General features: G+C 22.4%; 1 protein-coding gene across 1 annotated transcript; it reads left to right on the top strand.

Annotated features, from left to right (window-relative positions):
• Positions 1-228: 228 nt before the first annotated feature.
• On the top strand, positions 229-21682 carry LOC122502143 (short neuropeptide F). The gene is made up of 4 exons (XM_043612058.1): positions 229-385; positions 15614-15721; positions 19587-19762; positions 21302-21682. Exons 2-4 carry the CDS (start codon positions 15619-15621, stop codon positions 21347-21349), a joined length of 327 nt encoding a protein of 108 aa, XP_043467993.1. The 5' UTR covers positions 229-385; positions 15614-15618; the 3' UTR covers positions 21350-21682.
• The last annotated feature ends 1405 nt before the right edge of the window (positions 21683-23087 follow it).

Genomic DNA, 23087 nt, shown 5'->3' with positions numbered 1-23087 from the left:
AATGTTTATTGACAATTGCGGATGTGGGTATACCATGTAATTGAAAAAAAAGGTTTTTGTTTGTCCATATCATGAAAACGTGTTAATCGAAATAGAAAAAAATAGGAAAAAAAAGAAGAAATATATACGCTTGCGCTGAATATTGCGCGTGCTTCAAAAGACAGCCACCTGTGCAACCACCCTCTACAAACTCAAACCCCCGTTAAATCCTCACCTCACGTCTCCCTTCATATATATATGAAGCGACGTTAGCCGATGCCGCACTTTGCATCATTACCACGCTAGTAACTTGAACGCTTCTTCCGGTGCAATATTCCAGCAATATCGTCTAATTAATTCAACATTTTCTACCCAAAAAAAAAGATTCACCGACTTTTATCACCTGGTGAGTTCATTTCTCCCATATTTTTAAAAAAGTATATAATTAAATTTAATTCCAATAATTAAAAAAGTTTCTTCGCAATTTTCAAATCACAAAATTTTATATTTTTACATTTTAGGAACTATTTTTAAAATATTATTTCGTTAAAAACTTTTATCACCCAATAAGTTTATTTCTCCAATATTTAAAAAAAAAAATTTTAAAAACTATTAAATTTTATTTCAATAATTAAAAAAGTTTTTTTGCAATTTTCAAATCACAAAATTTTATATTTTAAATTATAGAAACTATTTTTAAAAAAATTATTTCGTTAAAAATTTTATCACCTTCTCCAAAATTTTTAGAAAGTAATCATAAACTTTTATTTTAACAATTTTTAAATCACAAAATTTTATGTTTGAAAATTTTAGAAACTATTTTTAAAATTGTTTCGTTACTAAAAAATGTAGAAAAGAGAATTATTGATTTAAATACGAATTTTCGTTTTCACGAAATATTTAACAAAGTTTTTCTACAGTTTAGAAACACGCGTCAAATAAACCGAACAAAAATTAAAACTCAAAAATTAAAATTACATCATTAATTTGATTTATTTCAAAAATCTAATTCCATTGTTGGAATAAAAGTGACATTCTTTTACTCTTTAATTTTGTGTGTGTGTGTGTGCAACAAAATAGAAAACAAATAAACCATTGCAATTATTAATATTATTTATTATTACAATTATTAATTATTAATTTAGAAAAAAGTTAATAATACAAAAATTCTTTTCTAAAAAGAAGTGATAACACGTGGAAAAATTCTAAGAAGCACAAAAAGAAGTTGATCAGCACAAACTTTTCTCCGCTTCTTTTACTTTGAATCCTTACGCGGAAAACAAATTGTTTGAAAAATTGTTTTAATTTAAAAAATTGCCCATTTCATTTCTTTTAAAAAAATATTTTTTTTTCCTCCAAGGCAATATTTTCTTTATTAAAATTTCAAAATATTTTATTTTAATTTTACTTTATAGTAAAATAGAAAATTTTTAAAATATACAAAAATTATTTTAACACAAAATTATATAATATTATTTTAATTTACGTGTGGGAGAATAATGAAATATAAAGTGAGGAATATTTCCATATATTACATATTTGTGTTTATTAAAGCATGTTTAGAGTAAAATGAGAGTAATTTTGATTATAATGAAAAATAAAATTTATTCTCTGTTATAAAATGTTATCAAACTGTAAACTATAATTACATTTTTTTTTTTGAAATCATATAATTGAACATTATTACACTCAATCGACCTTTATCTTTTATTCTAAAAAAAATTTTTCATTATTAAGGGCATTTGAACCTTGATGACGTCACACATGCTTTGCACAAAGTGTAACGTCATCAAGGTTTAAATGCCCTTAAATAAAATTTTTTTTTGTTATTATTAAATAAATATTTCAATTTTTCAATTAGTGACACTCTCAGTATTTCAATTGCAATACTCGGTAGAAGGGCCATTTTTTGAAATTATAAACTTTGACATATTTATTAAATTTCGCAAAATATTTTCATCTTTATTTATAAAAAAAAATTTAATTTCTGAACTTTTGTTACTTTTCGGATGAAATAAATATTATGAAAGTTCCATTTATTGTGATTTATTTTGTTCTTTGCCGCATCTAAAATTCGACACACAAAGCAAAATTGGGGTACTATTCTTCTACTGTATCAGCAAAAAATGAGTTTTGATGCGTGATATTGGAAACAAAAAAAAAAATTCTTTTTTATTGCAACTAATCATTTTTCTATATATATTTTATCCCGCACATTTCAAGACGTATTATGAGAAAAATGAAAAAAGATTCCTGAATTATTCATATGCGGATTGGGAACAAAATTTGATAAATTCCATAGTCATTTTTTTCCATATCATTACCTAAATATAAGAGCCTAAAGTTCTGAACGTTCAAATGAACGAAATTTATTTATTTCTTCAACAAATTAAATTTTTATTGCAATTATTTTGCGTCTCTAACCAAAAAATTAATTACTGAGTTTCTAAACGTAAAATTTCAGTTTGTAAATTTTTTTGTGATTAGTAATGCATAAAAATATCTTCAATAAAAAATATTTCGTTCATTTGAACGTTCAAAACTTGAGGATCATTAAATATATTCTTTTGTGAATAAATACCAATATATAAATAAATAATTAAATAATAATTTAAATTATCATGAACAATTTTTACAAGCTGGCAAATTTTTTTAAATCTTAGAACCACTTAGACGAAGTATAATTATTCGTGAATTATTTTTTGTATTATTTACGTAATAAATAAAATAAATTATTGATAATTGAAATAAATTGATAAATAATAAAAGCTACTGTGAATTATATTCGCTATTTATAAATTAATAATTGTATTATCTTATTTTTTTATAGTATTACAAATAATTATATTAATTACGTGATATTTGTAATACAATTTTTCTTTTTTACTTTTTAAAATATTTTTTTTTTTCTATAGATTATATAAAGATCATCATTTAGTAATATTTGTTAAATAATTAATGAAATACGATTTTACATAACGGAATTTATAGAAATGCATGTAACAACTTTTTGAAAAGTTTGACGTGCATATTGGAATATTTTTCGAATTATATTCAAAGTTTGTAATCGTAATGACATTGCGAGAACTACTAAGTCGGGGATTAATTGACGTAACGTAATTGAGCTTGTAGCCAGAAGGTGATTTACGTAAACTTCTCCCAAAAGGGCATATTCCCAAACAGCTTCGAGCTTTCCTATTTCACCTTTACTTCCCTTTACTCTCTGATTATTGAAATAATAAATTTTCAAAATCTCAACACTTAACGTACCGTCAAAAAATTATACAATTTTTCCCAAAAATATAATAAAAATTCCATTCTTTTTTTTTATCTTTTCTTTTATAAAAACAATTTTATTTGTGCGATTTAATAAAATTTTATTTGTTTAATATCATTAAATGCAAACAAAATGTTAATAACGATTCATAAAAAACATGCTTGCAAAATATTTCAGTAATTTAATTACTGAATTCTGTATTTTATATCACAAAACAATTAATTCTTCTTCACATTTCTATGTACATATAAATATACAAGTGGAAAATTAAATAACAATGAGCAATTAAAAATCATGAATTTCTCAAAAAGTTTAAGTGCACTTTTGAAAAATTAAATGAAACTTTTAATCGAATAATAAATAATATCCTCTCATGTAATGAAAATGAAAAAAATTTAAATAATTGTTTAACTACAATACAAGATTATTTCAATGTAGCATTTATAAAAAAAGATTACGATTAATATATTTTTTTAAAAAGTACTTTTAAAGTTGAACAAAAATTTTATTATATACATAGAAGATATTTTGTTCAACGATTTAGAAAATGATGTTTTTAGATAAAAACACTCGTTTCAAATTTCAAGTTCGCCTACAGCGAACAAAAGAAGCAACTACAGTTTTTATATCCATACATTTTCATGTCACTTTTTAAATAGAATAGAGTAAACATGTTCTGCGAAAAATATAATATTATATTAAAACTTACAGACAAAAATTTTAATCCGATTTTCTCTCGAAAGTTCTTTATAGTAAAGTTAATAACATTTTTGTAGAATTAATTTTCTTTTTCCAAAAAGTATTAGATTGATTAAATATGGATTACATGCGGTTTATTTTTTTATGTAAATGCAGAAAATTCAATTTATTAATACTTTAATACTATAGTATTAAATATTTATAATTTATTTTAGTATTTATAAAATACTACACTAGAAGAATTTTTTATTGTAGTTAATTTAATTAATTAAATTAAAAACTCGAAAAATTTTAATTACGAGTATTGCTTTTGAGGAAATAAAAGCGAATTTATGATATATACTATGTACCTGAAAGTGTAGAGTACATCCACCATGTAACAATTTATATTCTACAATTTCTACTGTTGAATAACGATGAGCACTGTATGCGGATGATCATACAAAAGTTTAAAGTATCAAACATTACATTTCGTGCTTTGAATCGAAATAAATATTTCCTTATCGAATGAAATTTTATAACCATTTTGCATATAATTCAAATTAGATATTTTCAACAAGGAAAGAATTCAGGTGCATCGGTGATAGTATTTTTGGTACAAATATTCAACTATTGATCAAGAGCAACATTGTTAAAGTATCAAAAAGCTACGAATTGACACCAAAAATATGGATCAAATCAAAAATTGATAGAAAGGTGTTATTATCGATAGGTAGAAAAGAAGAAGAGAACTTTTCTAAAAAAAAGTTTGGTCATCCAATTAATTACCGACCAAACCAGTCTATACTTTCCTGTTAACAAACCGAACTCACTAGATACACAAAAAGAATTACTTTCGGATTAATATTTACACGAAAGAAGTGACAATCTATAAGATTAATTTTTCCTAGTCACAGAATCAAAGTTTCCGGAAATGTTTTGTTAGACAATTCAATATCTAATTTGATAAAAGTAGATAAAGGGGAGATAAGAAGCTTTTTCGTGTCTATTTCTGGAAACAAGTTTCTATGCTTTTAAACACTTTCATTAGTAATATTTAAATTTGCTTAATTGTATTTTTAAATTTTATCAATGTGCATTAAATTCTTAAAAGGAAAACAAAACTATCTTTCTAAATCTCTAAATTAGTCAAATTTTTCTAAATCATTACTATAGAAGTAATTTATTTAAACTTTCATATTTTTTAAAATACAATTTCTCAACCACCAGACATTAAAATCTTTCCCTTCCGAGACATTACCCTCATTAATAATAAAATCTACTATACAGCGCGTGATGAGAATTTTGTATATTCGTTTACTGAAATAAAGTGACTAATTGACACTATCCCGGAAAAAAAAATTCCACAAAGGATCTACATATTCTTTCAAGACAAGTGATCGAAAATCAATTCTAAAGGGAATTCTCCCTTGAATATAAAACCAGTTCAATAGAAAATAATTTCGTTTCAGAATAAAGTGATTTTATCCTGTTTTATTAAATATCAAATCGAAAAATTAACTATAAAATAGTAGATAAAATAATAAAAATTAGTAAACATAACCTTGCAGTAAAGATAAAAATTAAAAATTGTAAAAATAAAAGGAAACTCGGAACAACATAAGTAATTTTTGTCAGATTAATAATAATAATAAGTAATTTTTGTCAAAGTTAATTTCAAACATAGCTTTACATAATAGACGATTGCATTTTGACGGAAAGTGGTTAAAGTTCTATTGCGGTTAGAATCCAATACACGAGAATTGATTTATTAATATTTGAAACATGGTTATTCAATTATGGAATTGATTCACGCTTTCTGATTGATAGTTTCACGTTTACTATCACGTTGGTATATTGCACAGAACAATTGAGCAAATAAGCGATCATCACTTCTATTAATTAAAAACCCTTTCCATTCAATTGAGAGCCTCTATTGCCGTGATCTATTCATTTGTTATTAAAATATAATGATAACGTTCCAAAAATACACTATATTATTTACTTTAAAATAATTTTACTTTTACTTCTTTTTCTAAAAAAAAATAAATATTAACTGTACAAAAAATTACGTAATTTTTGTCTCAATGGAGGGTGGTCAATTAATAAAAATGATCAATAGAGACTATTTACTCTCTCTCTCTCTCTGCGGTAAGGCAGGCTTCTAACACGTGCAAGTTAATCTCAATACAACAACTTAACCTGTGTGGTAAACTTAATTCCATCCCCATACAATTCTACTCTTACGACTGGAAACTATTAACTACTAACTATAAAATCAGGAAGTAATGGGGCTTCACTTTAGAGTTTAATTTTGACATTTCTGGCTTCTTTAACAAATATTTGCTTTTAATTAATTTAATGTATTAAAACAATATGTTTTATAATATTCTGGCAAAGAAAATCTCCATTTAAGGTGGTTCGGGCAAGTTTTCAGTTCCTTCGATAAGTTAGCGTCGAAGAACGTTTTTTAGCATAGTTAGACGAATCGAACCATTTTTGATTTATGAAAATGATTCAGAAAGAGCATTTTTGATGAGCTTTGAACAATAATAATGAAACCAATTTACACTTTAATATTATACAGCCCAGCTTCCAGTTCCTTTAATAAGCGTTGATTCTGAACGTCGAAAAACGTTTTTTAACGTAGCTAGACGAATCAAACCATTGTTGATTCAGGAAGAGCATTTTTTATAAGCTTTGAACAATAATAATGAAACCAATTTACACTTTAATATTATTCAAGGTAGCCCAGCGACAAACTCGTGTCGAATTTTGGAAAACTGAAACAATAATAAAACTAATTTTTACACATTATTACTTAGTCACGGAGTGATCAATCAAACCCAGCAGGAAAAATAGGAAACGTTTACACTCGACAAACACTAGATTGAAAATGATTACTCGTTACTACTTTCACGAAAGTGTAGACATCCTTTTTAAGGCGGCAATTACGCCTCTAGTAAATGAGTAAACATTCACAAAATGTGGCATGCGACGGTCGATAACCAAAATCAACACTCAAAATAAACATCTTCGTTAGATCGGTTCTATTTAACGTTGGTAAAGTTCACAACGTTTATAATAAAAGATTCATTAAAAAAAAGAATTTTCTGTTCAAATTTCAGGCTAAAATATTTTTTATAACAATATCTTCATCTACAATTCAAAAAAATAAAAATTTGTCAACAAAAAAATGTTGCTTTCTGGATAAAAAATATTTTTTTCTTACAATCGGTGAATCATAAACATTGTGAATTTCACCGACTTCACGTTCTATTTAACGAATTTTCATGTAAAATTTTACCTACGAAAAATAAATATACTTTAAATCAAAAATTTATTATTTACGTTTAAAAATAAAAAAAAAATATATCAAAAACACATGTTATGGAGAATAACACAATTGTTTTTTAATATTTATCGCTTTTATATTTATAGCCATCAGCTAATATAAATATAAGTATTCAACGACGTGACGATATTTCAATTATTTTTTCTCTCACTCTCTACGTTTAAAATTCAAAATTTATTTTTCAATAATATTTTTATAACAAAAAAAAATATTAAATACAACTGAGTCATATTTTCCAATTTCACGTTTGTTTCGTATAAAAATATTTTCTACATTTTACTGTAATACATGAAAACTGTTTTCAAGTACACTTTTCTAAAAAAAAAAATGACACAAAAATATAGACTTTGATGGTCAATAACTGTTTCTATAAAAATCCTCTTTGACGATCATGATTTTTTTCTACATCATACCTGAGACTTTAACCCTTTCACGCACCATTGACTTTTTTTATCAGTATAAACTTCTTCTTTCTAATTGCATCAAATTCGAGGAAAAAAATTTAATTTCAATTTATGTTCTTAATATTTCCTAATTTTAAGAAATTCTCCTCCAAGTTTTGCTATTTCCTTTGCATTCCACTAATTCAAATTTAGTAAAAATTTCTGCTACTACTTTTCGTTTAGTATAGTTATTCTATAAAAATTATTTAGTAAAGTTACTATTTCGTTTAGTACAATTTTACTAATTTATATTAGTGGACAAGTTTTTACTAATTAAAATTTAGACAAGTTTTATTTATTAATTAAAAAGCGAGAAAAAATCGTTAGTTTTCAGTTTGTCAATTTTTACTTTTAGATGGTTTAAATATATCATGTATATACGAAATCTCTGGGGGTGTTACGCCTGAAAACACATATTACGTCCTGTCACAAGGCGGAAAACTCCAAGATAAAACCCTGTCGAGATTCTAAGGGTCAATTTGATATTTATAAATTCTCATCGTCTTGAGATTTTACGTTATTATTATCATCATCGTCATTATTATTTTAAAAATTTATCGCCACCGATTTTTTTTCGATTTTTTCACGTTGTGTAAAAGCCACCGTACTGAATAATCATCAATAACAAAAATAACTATATTTCAATTTTATTTCTTGCATTCAGAAAAAAGATTATTGCTAAACTTTTTATTTTGTTTAAAATAAATTTTTGTTTGTGTTAAAAAAAATTTTTATTTAAAATAAATAATTCAGTAGACTCATATAGTTTTTCTAAGAATATCAAATTGTGACAAAAAACGAATCAAAAGTGTTGCGAATAATTTATAAATAAATATAAATAAATTATATTATTTTTGTTTAAATAAAATTGCTCTCTGTGTGTATTAGAAGATAAAAAATATTTTTAAAAAACTATTATAAAGTCGTTTATACAAAGACAATGATTAATTCCATCAGACATCGTCACGCAGTATCTAGTGCACTTGGACAAAATTATATTTTACTTTCCATATGCATTATGCCGTGTGTTTTATTTGACTTTTAATTACTTTAACTTTTTACGCTAATTGTAAGAAAAATTATTTCGATTATTTCCTCATTTCACAGAATAAAACCAAATATTTATATACAACAGCAACAATATTTTTATTTTAGATTCTAATTTTCAATATTTTCTCAAAGTTTGGATGCAGTGTAACAAAAACTGCCACGATTAATAAATAAAGAAAATATTTTCATAAATATATTGACTTTTTTTTGTAATTTTTTCACTGACAGCATATATATTTTTGTTGGGAATATAAATGACAACCTTTCGTATCTCTTGGAGAAGGTTTACTCAGTAAATGGGATGAATATATTCAAACACGAGATAATTAAAAGAATAAACGAACAGTTAATCTACAAATAACAAATTTTGCCGAAACTTAAGGGATCAAATGTGACATAAGGGTTCGTTTATTTTTCTTGGAAGGTAGAGTTGAATTTAGAAGGAAAACAGTATTTTACAATATAAATGTAACGAGTTTTTCTTTACATGTGATCCTTATATTCATGGGAAAAAGAAGATCTTTTATCAAAAGAAAAAAAGATTCTTAGAAAAAAAATTTTTAGGTTATGTTTATAATTTTTAAACTTTTTAAAGTAATAAAATACATTTTAATTTTGAATACTGCACTACTGTTTATTTCGAAAATGAGAATTTAAGTATTGACGTCTACTTAAAATATGGTTAATTAATTAATAATCGAAAAATAATTCCAAAACTAACCAAACAAATACTTCCCTTCATTTGTTACAAAATATTCAATAATAAAAAATTATATTATTAATTTTATTTTAGAACTGTTTTTTAATAATGTTGGTAATAGTATTTAGAGGCTATTAATAATATTAATAATTATACTATTACCATTATTAATATTAATACTTATACTATTACCAATCAAAAAATTATGTTGATTTTACATGAATAAAAATTAACCGAACTAATATCACTGAACATAACCTCAAATTTTTCATCCCTTTCCTCGTGGTGCCTCTTCTCATGGAGCGACACATATTTGTCTAAAATCCCACATTCTGGTTGCAAAAATGGCGATATTTTTACATTGAACTTATAAATTACTCACCTCTGAATTATCCCGTAGAATTGACAACTCGGAACTCGGAACCTTGCGCCAGGTATCCAGATGATAAAATGGACGAAATTAAATTTACAATGAATTCACCACTTTTTCTGCATTGTCTGCAACACTCAGGAAACTCCAGGTTTATAATCACTGTAAACGCGCGGTAAACAAAGAAAAGTCGAAAGTAGGGTTAACTCACACTTGGAAAAAAAAATTCACCACTTTTTCTGCATTGTCTGCAACACTCACGAAACTCCAGGTTTATAATCACTGTAAACGCGGTAAACAAAGAAAAGTCGAAACTAGGGTTAACTCACACTTGAAAAAATTATAAACGAAATATTATTGACGAAAATTAACCGACGGGATCATCCAACGACCGAAAATTACGGATTCTTTCTATACTTGACAACAATTCAGTTCTACCGGCAAACCGGCGACAAAACGTGTCCCGCAGACCCGCGTTAAAAACAATTTCAACCACTGACGAAAAATTCACGGCTTAAACATAAATTACGCCCACTAAACTTTTGCTTTTGAATATATATTTTCCGATTTTGAAACACTGCACAAACCAAAATAAACTGAGTTATTAGAATAACAAGACTCAATTTTTGAAGAAAAACGCGCAATTAGAAGACCTGCTCAAACACGATTTTTCGGACCCGCAAGTAAATTATGCGCATGCGCACTGCGGTCGCCCCTGTAGCATCGCAACCGTGAGTCCCAATGTATTCTCCCATGTCGAGAAATTGCCTACTACTAGGTACCCTTCTAATTTTCTTTATTTTCGGATTAATGACTAATCATTTCTTTTACATAAATAATAAATCAAGTCAAAAATATTTTAAATACCTACAAAAAAATGAATCATTTTTATCAAGTTTAATCAACAATTTATTATTTCTTATGTACGTGATGCGTACAAAAGTTAATTAACTATTTGATGCACCTGCTTTACTTTTTTAATTACAATTATTACTAATAACTCTTTTTTTCATTTCTCAGTGGATTATTTAAAATAGGTCACGAATCTGAGGCCACTTAGAAAATTATTTCTATGTTAGAATTTTCTAAATTCTCTAAACCAAAAAATTTTTTTATACAAGAAAATAAAATTCTGACCGTCGAGTCTAATTTGAATAAATTACAATTAAATTAATTAAACACAAAAATAATAAATATTATTTAAATTCTTCTATAAATAAATTTATTATTTTTTTTATTTATTTAAATTTATTATTTTTGTTTATTTTTTATTATTTTATTATTCATTATTATAAATAAATTTATTATTTAAATAATTAAAAAATAAATTGAAAATACCAAAGTTAAAAAATAAATTTTAAAACTTGTATAGAAAGGAAAATTTAAATTAAATGAATTATTGAGATGAAAATTAATAATAAATAGTAAATGTGTCTATATATTAAAAAAAATTTTCCAATGCTAATTTAGTGCAGAAATTTCTTTGACTGTTAAATTTTAATTAGATTATATTTTATCTAATCCGGTACTCATGCTTCAATTAAGCTAATTATTTTGCGAACAATTCAAGCGCGCAAAAAAAAAGCAAAGGTATTATTAAAATTATGAAAATATATTCTTAAAAATTGCCAGAAGTATAATTAAAATAGACAATTTAAAATTTTTTAAAATTTTTATTACTTTTTTTGAAATTATAATTGAAATAGTTAGTAGTAAATTTAAAATTAATTTTTGTTAAATTAATTTAGTTTACGTTTAATTTAAAAAATTTAACAATGAAGTTATTAATAACACTTTATTATTTTTGTATAAAAATCATTACTCGGTAATCTTTCCTTTGATGTTCGTTTCCTTTTATCTTTTTATTCTCTTTATCTTTCTTTTGCCTTAAAATTTTTTCTAATTTTATATAATAATAAAAAAAGTTAACAAAGTTTCTTGCTTCTGAAATATCATAAATTTTTATATCGATGATGCACACATCTGCTGTTAAGCATTGTACATCATAAAAGCAATATTTTAGATTGAATTTAAATTTCATTTTTAAATTGATGTTTTCTTCGGGAATCGAAAATTTTACTATATGTAGATCTTGTTTCTTAAATTTTTTAAATCATCAAATTGTTGCAGAGAATTTCATCAAAAAATTTAATAATAATAGAATTTCTTCGAAGAATTTTAATATTTAGAAAAAAAATTGAATTCTAACGAAGAATTTTTTTAAAATTTTGGAAAATTCTAATTATATTCTTTTTGAAGAATCTATTCGAATTGTTTTTTTTTTTAAATATAATGGATTTTCTTTAATAATTTTAATGAAAAATTTTGAAAATATAATTGAATTTTATGAACAATTTGTTTCAAGTTTTTTTAAATAATCCTGATGTTTAAAAATTGAAATTAAACATTTAATTTTTGCGAACTTTATTAAAATTTTAGAAAGTAATTGAATTCTTTTGAAAAATTTTATAATGAATAAAGGAAAAAATTGATTTTTTTGAAAATAATTAAATTTTTTCAAAGAATTTTACTATTTAAAAAAATAATTGAATTGTTTTGAAGGATTTACAAAAATTTTAGAAAATAATCGAATTTTCGTGAAATTGTTTTGAATATAATTAAATTTTTGATAAGAATTTTCTATTTATAAATATAATTGAATTATTCGCAAAGGATTTATTAAAATTTTAGAAAATATTTGAATTTTTTCTCCAAAAATGTTATTAAAAATTTGTTAAAATTGAATTTTTTCATGAAATGTTATTAAAATTTGAGAAAATAATTGAATTCTTTCTCTAAAAATATTATTAAAATTTTTAAAAAAATGAATTTTTTTATGAGATGTTATTAAAATAATTGCGTAAAAGTTTGTGAAATTTTATTAAAATTTTGTTTAAAAATAATTAAATTTTTGCAAAAAATGTTACTATTTATAAAAATAATTGAATTCTTAGGAAGAATGTCATTATTTATGAAAATAATTGAATTATTTTGAAGAATTTTATTAAAATTTTTAAAAATTTATAAACAAAAATACTTTAACTTTAAATTTTGTTAAAAACTAGTTTTGCTGAAATTTTCGAAATACAATGAAATTTGATATAAAAGAATAATTAAATTTATTAAGATTTGTACAAAAGATATAAAAATTTATAAGTTGAGCTGGATAGCAATAATGGATGAAGCGGGGAAAAACCACGTTTAGTGCTTCCATACTCATCAGAAGAGAATATCGTTTTTTTCATAAGACTTGATACCTTAAAGGATGTCATTATCTTCTCTTTATATATTCTTTAGAAAAATATTCCCTTTTCTCGAAAGTAAAAAAAGAAACGTATTAACTGTGAGATACTCCAAGCCACAAAACTCACAGGTTCAAAATTCAATTTTCATAATTTTCTTTTAAATTTCATCCTAGAATTTGTATAATTAAAAAAAGTAACTTAATTATGTTAAATGAATAGAAAAAGATCATTTTTTTTTAAATTAAAATATTGCATAAAATGTTTTACGTAAAACAAAGTTTATATGTTCATTTTAAACTTTATTATGAAAATAGAAAGAATAATTTATTTTTAATAAGAAATAATATTATAATAATACATTTTATGAATTCTTGAAATTATATTCAGTTTATAATTGAAATTTTATGTTGCACATGAACTATATCTATATGAGAGATTAAGGCCATGGCATTTATTGTAGAATTTCATGAAGGAGAAAATTTTGCTGAAAAAGAAAATTGGTCAATTAGAAAGTATAGTTTTGCACTTTACTTTCAAGTAGTAACTTGAATCCTAAAACTTTAAAATATAAAATTAAATCGTTTTCTAAAGTTCACCTGCTGCGATATAAAAAAATTTAATATGCAGAAAAGCTTTCAAACAATAACAATTTTAAGATATGTGCGAAAAATCTATTTTTTAAATTCACCTTTATAACAGAATCTTGAAAATAATAGATTGTAAATTAATAAATTATTATAATTTGATTATAAATTTTTTTTAATAATTAAATTAAATTTTTAATAATTTTCCGAAAGTTCTTCGAGAATTCAATTATTTAAATACAACAATTCAATTTTTTATAATTAATTGAAACTGTACATTTTTCTTTTTAAAGATATTAAGGTAGAATATTTTTAAAAATTTTAATAAAGAAATTCTTAAAATTAATTTTTTTTAAATATTTATAAATAATTTTTGAAAGACAATATTTTTAAAATCACATACAATTAAAAAATGTCCAAAAAATTGAAATTTGATAAAATCTTTTGAAAAATAATTGATATTTGGTAAAATACTTGAAAAATAATTGAAATTTGATAAAATCTTCTAAAAATTAATTGAAATTTGATAAAATTCTTGAAAAGTAATTGAAATTTGGTAAAATATGTTTGAAAAATAATTGAAATTTTGGTAAAATCTTTTTAAAACAATTGAATTTTGGTAAAATTTTTGAAAAAATAATTGAAATTTGGTAAAATCTTGAAATTTGATAAAATGTTTTTAAAAAAATTGAAGTTTAGTAAAATCTTTGAAAAACAATTGAAATTTGATAAAATCTTTTTAAAATAATTGAAATTTTGGTAAAATCTTTGAAAAACAATTGAAATTTGATAAAATCTTTCTAAAATAATTTAAATTTTGGTAAAATCTTTGAAAAATAATTGAAATTTGATAAAATCTTTTTAAAACAATTGAATTTTGGTAAAATTTTTGAAAAAATAATTTAAATTTGGTAAAATCTTGAAATTTGATAAAATCTTTTTTAAAATAATTAGAATTTTGTAATATTGTAATGTAATTTTTTCGAAAAATAATTTAATTTCTAAAAAGAATTTTCGTATTTAAAAAAAAAGTAAATAAATGTTTTGAAAAATTATGAACATAATTTTTTTTTTCAAAATAATAAAAATAATTCTAAAATGTTATTGTTTCTGTTTTATATATTTAAAATTTTCGGAAATATGTAATCGAAAAAGTTATAAAAACAATTGCGAATTTTTTAAAAATTAGAATGAAAAAATTCTGAGAATTACTCTATTCGAAAAATATTTTAATATTATTTTTATAATCTAGGTAATTTTCATTTAATATTCATTATTTATTAAATTTAAAATTGAAGATTTTTCATTAAAATTTTTGAGAATTAAATTATTTCCAAAATTTTTCAATTAAAATTCTTTAAAAAGTTAATTTTCAATAATTGTAATAAAATACTTGAAGGGAATTACTTATTTTCAATTAAATTTTAAGAAGTTTAAATTATTCAAAATATTTTTAATTGTATTTTTCAAAAATTTCATTAGAAAAATTATTTATAAATAAATTTTCAAACATTTGACGTTAAAAACGTAGAACAAAATAATTCGGAGAATTAGTTTTTTCAAAACTATTTTAATATTATTTTTAGAACCTAATTTTCATTAATTTTTTATTTTTAATGAATTTACACTTGAAGATTATTCACTAAAATTTTTGAAAATTCAATTGTTACAGAAAATTTTCAATTAAAATTCTATAAAAGTTAATTTTTAAAAATTATAATAAAATACTTGAAAAAATGATTTATTTTCAATTAAATTTTAAAAAATTTTAATTATTCAAAATCTTTTTAATTTTTATATTTCAAAAATTAAATTAAAAAATTATTTAATTGATAATAAGTCAAATAATCAGTTATTTGAATCAAAATAATTTTTTTCTCAGTATATTAATTAACAAAGTTGATTAATTTCAAAATCGTATATTTTTTTCAGAAATAATGAACACAATGACTTTCAATAATCGATTTATGGGGATCTTAACTTGCTTCATAGCTGTTATTTGCATTGCTGCAGCAACTGAAACATATCCGGATTATGCAGGTGAGTTTTTGTTTCAAATTTTCAATATTGAATATAAAACAAAATTTGTTAAAATATTTTTAATTTAAAAACATCTTTTTATAAGTAACTTATTATAAGAGTAAACGTTTTATATTAAATATTTCTTCACACAAATTATTCTCAAGATTCTTTGGTGCAAAAAATGTCATTAATTTTCTGGATATTGTTTATAATTATAATCATATTGCTTTTAAGGCTTTTGTTTCCGAAATATTACTTAAAAATAAAAGATTCCTTTCTCAAATTCATAAAGCCTATAAAAGATCGTATTATGAACATGCTTAATAAAATAAAAGTCATTAGTGACATAATAGAAAAAAGTAATCATTGCATTGATCGTTCCAATTCAATAGCCAGTCATTCGACGTCTGGTATGGGACCCGCAACCTAATTAATCAGTAAGTTTGCTGAAAACTTGCAGTGCAAACTTGCAAGCAGAAAAAGTTTCTTCAAAATCTGTTCCAACTTTTCTAGCAAAAATGGTTGGAATAAAAATTAAAAATCTTTTTTTTTCAGGAGTAATAGCAAAAAATATTGATTCCATATTCTGTATTGAAAAAACACACGATTTATTCTTTGAAAAATAGAAATAAATTTTCAAGAAAATATTCAGAAAAAATTCCTAAAAAGCACTAATTAATTACTACATTCATAAAGAGTAGAATATAAAAATAAGAAGTAACTAGTATTTTCGTATTTTATTCTCGAAACATACTTTTATACTTTAGTCATCAATTTACTCCTAGACTATATAAGAAGAATCCTTTTTATCCACCTACGCAGTATGTTATTTGTGTTCCCAGACTTTAAATAAGCAAAAACATAGGTTTTCTAACTCTGGTCTACATTTATAAATTCAGAGCTTTTTTCCATTTGCTGAATGTAAAAGTAGTAAATTACACTTGGGTAGTAAACAAGAAGAGTAATCAATTTTTTTCCTTTCACTTTTTGCGCCATTGCAAGATTCCTCTTTATTTACTTTAGAATTTCGCCAAATTAAAAATCAATACTAAAAATCATAAAGTTATTTAAAAAAAAATAGAAATTTATGCATTACTATTTAAATTAACTGAATATTTAAATTTAACTCGAATTTATATATACTCTGTAACTATATTTACTTAATTTTTTAGTTTCGTTGATTTTTATTAACTTTTTATATCAACAATATTTTTCTCATTAAATCTTTCCTGAAAAAGTAATTTAGATTTTTGTAAAAGTTCTTTTATTTTTATTGTATATGCTGATTTCTTGGTTTCTGTACCTCATTAACATAAATTTTTTCCAATTTTCCCTTTCTTACTTCTTCACGTCTACCCCAGGACCTATTTTTTATGTATATAATATCAAATCTTTTTCCTTTTATATTGAATTTTGTTCTCTTCTTATTTCTTTTCTTTTTCTTGTACGAAAGACGATAATCCATGAGAGTTTGTTTTCCAATAAATTGTAATTTTGCGAGAAAAAAGGACTTTTAATTTATAAAACATTTAATTAAAAAAGTTTTATTGCAAAATTTCTTCGACTTCTCTCTAATAACAGTAGAGAAAGGTATACTTTCAAGTATAGACAATAAGGTCTGGAAATTAATCAAATTTCGATCGAGACTCATTCTCTAAATTTTGAATTAGTAAAAAAGTAATTTGAATCAGTGACACTGACTTTTTGCTTTTGACATAGTGATAAATTAGTAGAATTACTAATAAATTATAGTAGAAATTAATAGTAATTTCTAAATTTATTAGTAAAATTTATTAATAATTCAAATTTAGATTCCAGGCCTCGGATCGAATTTAAGAAAAAAAGTCGCTTTAGTCAATTAAAAATACAAAAAAAAATCGAAAAAGTCGTTTATTTAATTCATATGCAGTCACAAGAATTTTCTTTTACTAAAAAAGATAATAAAAGAAAAACTATAATCGTTTTTCTTTTTTAATTTTTCCATCATCTTCCAAAAATCGAAAAAAATTTCTTTATAAATATTATAATGGAATGAAAAACTATTTCAAATAATTTTATTTTTTATTCTCCTGATTTTCCCCTTTCACTGATTTCAAAAATTCAATTATTATATTCAAAACTTGAATAATTTTGTCAAATATAAATATTTAAATAATTATTATTTGTTTTTCCATGGGATAAAAAATTAGAAGAAATTAAAATTAAAATCTTCTGAAATTTAATAATTTCCTAAAATTACAATTATTATAATCCTTCCAAAATTAAACTATTTTTTACAATTTTTAATTTTTAACTAAACTTAATTTCCAAAACAAATTATTTTTTATTTTTCTTCCAATTATTTAAATATGAAAATTCAATTTTCCATAATTACTGTAACTGTTTATGGTTCTTTTTTTTATAAAAGTTATTAAGATTAATTACTGAAAATATTTAACAAAAAATGTTGAAAGTAACTGATTTTTAAAAAATTGTAATAAAGAAATTCTTAAAAATAATTTTTTAAATATTATATTTTAAAATAAATTTTGAAAGTTAATAGGTTTTTCATTTATACAATCGAAAAATTTCCAAATAATAATTGAAATTTGGTAAAATATTTTTAAAATAATTGAATTTTGGAAAAATATAATAAGAATTTATCAAATTTTTATGAAGAATTTTAATTTTTAAAACGAACATGATTTCTACAAAATTTTAATAAGTTTAAGAAGGTAAATTTAAAAAAAATTAATCTTAAAAAATTATAATGAAACAATTATAAGACTCAGTTTTCTTAAAAATATTGCAATGTAATTTTTAGAAAATAAATTGAATTTCTTTAAAGAATTTTTGTACAATTTAAAAAAAAACTAATTTTTTATTGAATTTAAATAAATAAAATTTAATGTTATTATTTTTTATACGCATTTGAATTTTCGGAAATATGTAATTGAAATTATTGAAAATAATTGAATTTTCAAAAATTACAAGGAAAAAATTCTATAAATAATAGATCACTTTTTTCAAAAAAAAATTTAATATAATTTTTAGAAGCTAATTTTTCATTAATTTTCATATTTATAAAGATTGAAGATTGAAAACACTTCAAGATTTTTCAATGAAAATTTTAGAATTCAATTATTTTCAAAATTTGCAAATTAAAACTCCTTAAAAGTTGATTTTCAAAAATTGTAATAAAATACTTGAAAAAATCAATTATTTTCAGTTGAATTTTAGAAAATTTCAATTATTCAAAATCTTTTTAATTGTTTTTCAAAAATTTAATTATAAAAATTATTAAAAAATAAATTTTCAAAGATTTGTCTATGAAATCTTTCAATGAAATTTTTGAGAATTCAATTATTTTCAAAATTTGCAATTAAAACTCCTCAAAAGTTGATTTTCAAAAATTGTAATTTTTTTTATTGTATATTTCAAAAATTTAATTTGAAAAATCATTCAAAAATGAATTTTTGAAAGATTTGTCTATAGTTATACTTTTTACATTATAAAAATAGAAATAAAAAATTGTGGCAAAACTTGGAAGAAAAGTCGAATTTTTTTGAAAATAGTTGGAAAAAAATCGAAAAGTCTGAAATTAGTGGCTGACTTTTTGCTTTTGAATTAGTAAATTTTACTAATAAGTAGAAATTACTATATTTATTAGTAAAATTTAATTCAAAAGCAAAAAGTCACTAATTCAGTATAATAATTTTTACTAATTGAATTTCAGAGAGCAAAAATTAATAAAATTCGAAGACGACTTTTAATTTATCGCAACCTTTTTTTTTCTTAATTTAAGTAATTATACTGTGTCTTTATTAAAAAAAAAATTTCCTTAATATTGTCCCTCGTGCTAAAATATTCCGCGCTTCTTAATTTGACTTTAATTTGATTTCAGACGAAATGGCCGATAGAATACCAGAAAATATTCTTCCTGAATTATACAGACGTCTAATGGAACGTAAAGTATGGGACAATGAATATGGGATACCAATGGAACATTTAATGATTCGAAAATCCCAACGGTCGCCCTCTTTGCGCCTTCGATTTGGACGTGCCCTTCCCCCTATTCCAGTGAGTTTATTTATTTCATTTATTTTCACCATCGACGATGATTTTAATTTTAATTTATTTAATTAGTACCTAGAATTTGTATATATAAAATACTCTGCTCTAAAAATAGTTTCAACACCCACAGTGCTTTCACACTTTGGTGATTATTGATATTCTAACACGTATCATATGTTCTTCTTAAATTTTTACCGATTATTAAATTTAATAATTACGTTGTTAACAAAACAGTATTGTGCCCATCGCATAATTGCAATTTGCGAAGCAATTTCAAATAGACGCCCCCGGACATTAACTTTGATTTTTATTACCTTTATAATAGGACTCAACTCAAGTTTATAATTAATTTCTAAATAAATTTATTCTTTTTAATTTAAAATGACAACCGATTTTAAATTAAACAGAATAATTATTCCTTTTTTTTTAAAAAATGATAACCGATTTTAAATAAAAAAAATAAACTTATTTAACCGATTTAAAATTAAAAAAAAATAGAATTTAGAAATTAATTATCCACTTTTTAATTAGAATCAGTGAGTTATTCGTTTAAATAAGAGAAAAATTTAAAATTAATATAAAATGATACAAATTAAAATTTTTCAAAAACAATATCCTAATAAAAACCCCACTTATCATGAAACTAGAGAGAAAAAAATAAAAAAATGAACTGAGAAACGAAAAAAATAGCTAAACAATAAAGTACCTAATATAAAAATCTAATAAACTTTTTCTTTCTTCAATTTCACATTTGAATATATATTCTGTATATAAAAAATTTTAAGCATGTCGCACGAAAGTTTGAGATTATAATCAAGAAAAATTAAAAAAATCGAAAATATTATTTTTTGACTGCTTCCGTAATTAAAATTACGATGCCTATAAGAAAACAAATATTATATCTAAATATTATAAAAAAAATTATTATTCACCGAAAATAAACATTGACAAATCACGAAATTACAACCCCAAGAAAAACGACTGGGGAACACGAAGTGATTACCATCTCAAATAGTCTCCTAATTTCTCAATTATTACACAAATGTGAACTCGCATGAATAAAATATCATTTCCTCTTTCTTTTCCTTTAGGAAAAAGGGAATCAAAATAAAATCCCGTTTTTTAATTAAAGAAAAAATATTGTGAAAGGGGGTAAAAAAAATATTCGCTCCTATTGTTTTCTTGGATTAAAATAAAAATCTAAACTTTCGTAAATATTAAAATTTTGTTTTAATTAATTAATTATCATCACAGGGGAACAATACATATTTTTGCCTTTATTGAAAAAAAAAAATCTTTCACAAGAAAAAGTTTTAAAGATATTTTTTCTCTAAAATTTACTTTCGTAAATAGTAAAATTTTCTTTTTTTACATTTAATTAATTATCATGACAGGAAAACAATACATATTTTGCCTTTATTCAAATTATTGGAGAAATTTTATAACAACGATAATTAAAAAAATCTTTCACAGAAAAGTTTTAAATAAACTTTTAAAGATATTTTTTCTCTAATCAATTGTATATTTTTAAAATTTTTGTTACAGACGGGAGCACTTCCAAGATCAAATCCAGAGTCAGTTCAAGATAACTAATTAAATGCCATTTTTAATTAGTTTTCATACTCAGCAAAAAATCTTTCGTTGCATACTTTGTAAGCATCATTTCACTTTTTAATTCCTTTACCTATGTCTTTTGCTCAATACTTTTTATTTATTTTCTGGAAGGGTATTTTTGTCCTTTCTCAAAAAAAAGAAAAGCAAACAATTTCGCTTTTTTGAAAAAATATTTCTCTCCATTTGAAAAAATTCAATTTCACTCTAAATGAAATAAAGTTTTCAGCAAAAAATTTATGCGAATAAAAAAATTATTCACTTTCGCAAATTTTTAACTACTAAATTTACTCACAATTTTAAGATAATTAGTAAATTATTTTAATAAAGAATTTAATTTAGAATATAAATAATATTCTAACTAAATATTATTGTTAATATGTGATTATGTGTTATAATTTATTATAAATCTATTTATTTTAGTAAAAAATGATAATAATATTAAATTATTAATATTATAATTAATAATATTATTATTATTATTATTATTATAATAGTGAAAAACCAGAAATAATAATAATAATAATATTACTAATATTCGGATGATAAACCGAGAAAGAGAACTGTAAATTATACCTGGATTATTAAACAATAAAAGTCGTCGATCTCATTCTAATAAATAAAATATTAGAATAATATTTATTAATACTAATTAATATTTATTGAAAATGAAATTAAAAATGAAATTAAAAATCTTATGTAACCGGAAATTTTTTTTTTGTGCTCAATTGTTTTAATCTTTGTTTCACCAATGAAACAAGAAGTAAAATGTAATTCATTTGTGAGAAATTATGTACCTAATTATTTATGATTTTAGTAAGACAATCAATAGACTTGAAATATTCAGAATAGAAATGTTTTTCACATAATTTTTATACTAAATAATATCATTATTTTACAAAATTTATTTTTCTTATCAAAAAATAAAATTTCTCTCTTTATTATAAATATACTATATATATATAAATGAAAAAAATTAAATTAAAAATTTTTATGTAAAAGAATTATTCATTTAAATTCCTTGCGTATGTGCTTTTTTTCAAGAAGAGGATTAACTAAATATAAAATCTGCTACATAATTTTCCAGAGAGCTTTTTGTACAAAGTCAATATTTTAATAAAAATTAAAAATAATTTATTTTTAGAGTTGTGGAAAATCATTTTCGAATATTAAAGAAAAGAATGCGATAAAATATAAATCTTAAATTATACTCTGATAAATAATAAATAATTCCACATTCTTGTAATAAATATATAATAATCTGTAAGTTAGTAAGAAAAAAAGAGGCAATTGGCCTAAATATAAAAAAAATATATGTTATGACAAGTAGAATTTTTCTTTTCTTTGCAAAGAAATCAAAATTATGCGCCTACTACAGACCTTTAAAAATTTTTAAAAATCGAATTAATTATTTTTATATTTTGCAACTATAAATTAAAAATCAAGACCCATTCAATATTTAATGTGTGCCAAATATTGTGATCGTCATAAAAAAATTTAAAAACTTCATCACTTTTTCTTGCACTTTTAAACTTTTTAAAAAGAAATTGACAGCCAATATTCAGAAATTGAAAGATCCCCAAAATCTGAATATTAGCAACGAACTCTAGGACTTAATATAAAAAAAATAACGTGTCAATAAAATGAGAGGAAGACAATTTACTATATTTAATTAGAAGATATATTTTTCAAAGTAAAAAAAATTATACTTGTTAATATT

This window comes from Leptopilina heterotoma, unplaced genomic scaffold (assembly GCF_015476425.1).
Source record: "Leptopilina heterotoma isolate Lh14 unplaced genomic scaffold, ASM1547642v1 Lhet_220, whole genome shotgun sequence".
Taxonomy (NCBI): domain Eukaryota; kingdom Metazoa; phylum Arthropoda; class Insecta; order Hymenoptera; family Figitidae; genus Leptopilina; species Leptopilina heterotoma.
Note: the sequence above shows the minus strand (reverse complement) of the source record. Positions and strands in the feature narration are given on the sequence as shown.

Bases quoted from the DNA above. Each gene is read 5' to 3' on its own strand.
- LOC122502143 (XM_043612058.1), top strand. From the start codon at position 15,619: ATGAACACAATGACTTTCAATAATCGATTTATGGGGATCTTAACTTGC. The intron at 15,722-19,586 runs GTGAGTTTTTGT...ATTTGATTTCAG, and splicing joins AACATATCCGGATTATGCAG to ACGAAATGGCCGATAGAATA. The intron at 19,763-21,301 runs GTGAGTTTATTT...TTTTTGTTACAG, and splicing joins GTGCCCTTCCCCCTATTCCA to ACGGGAGCACTTCCAAGATC.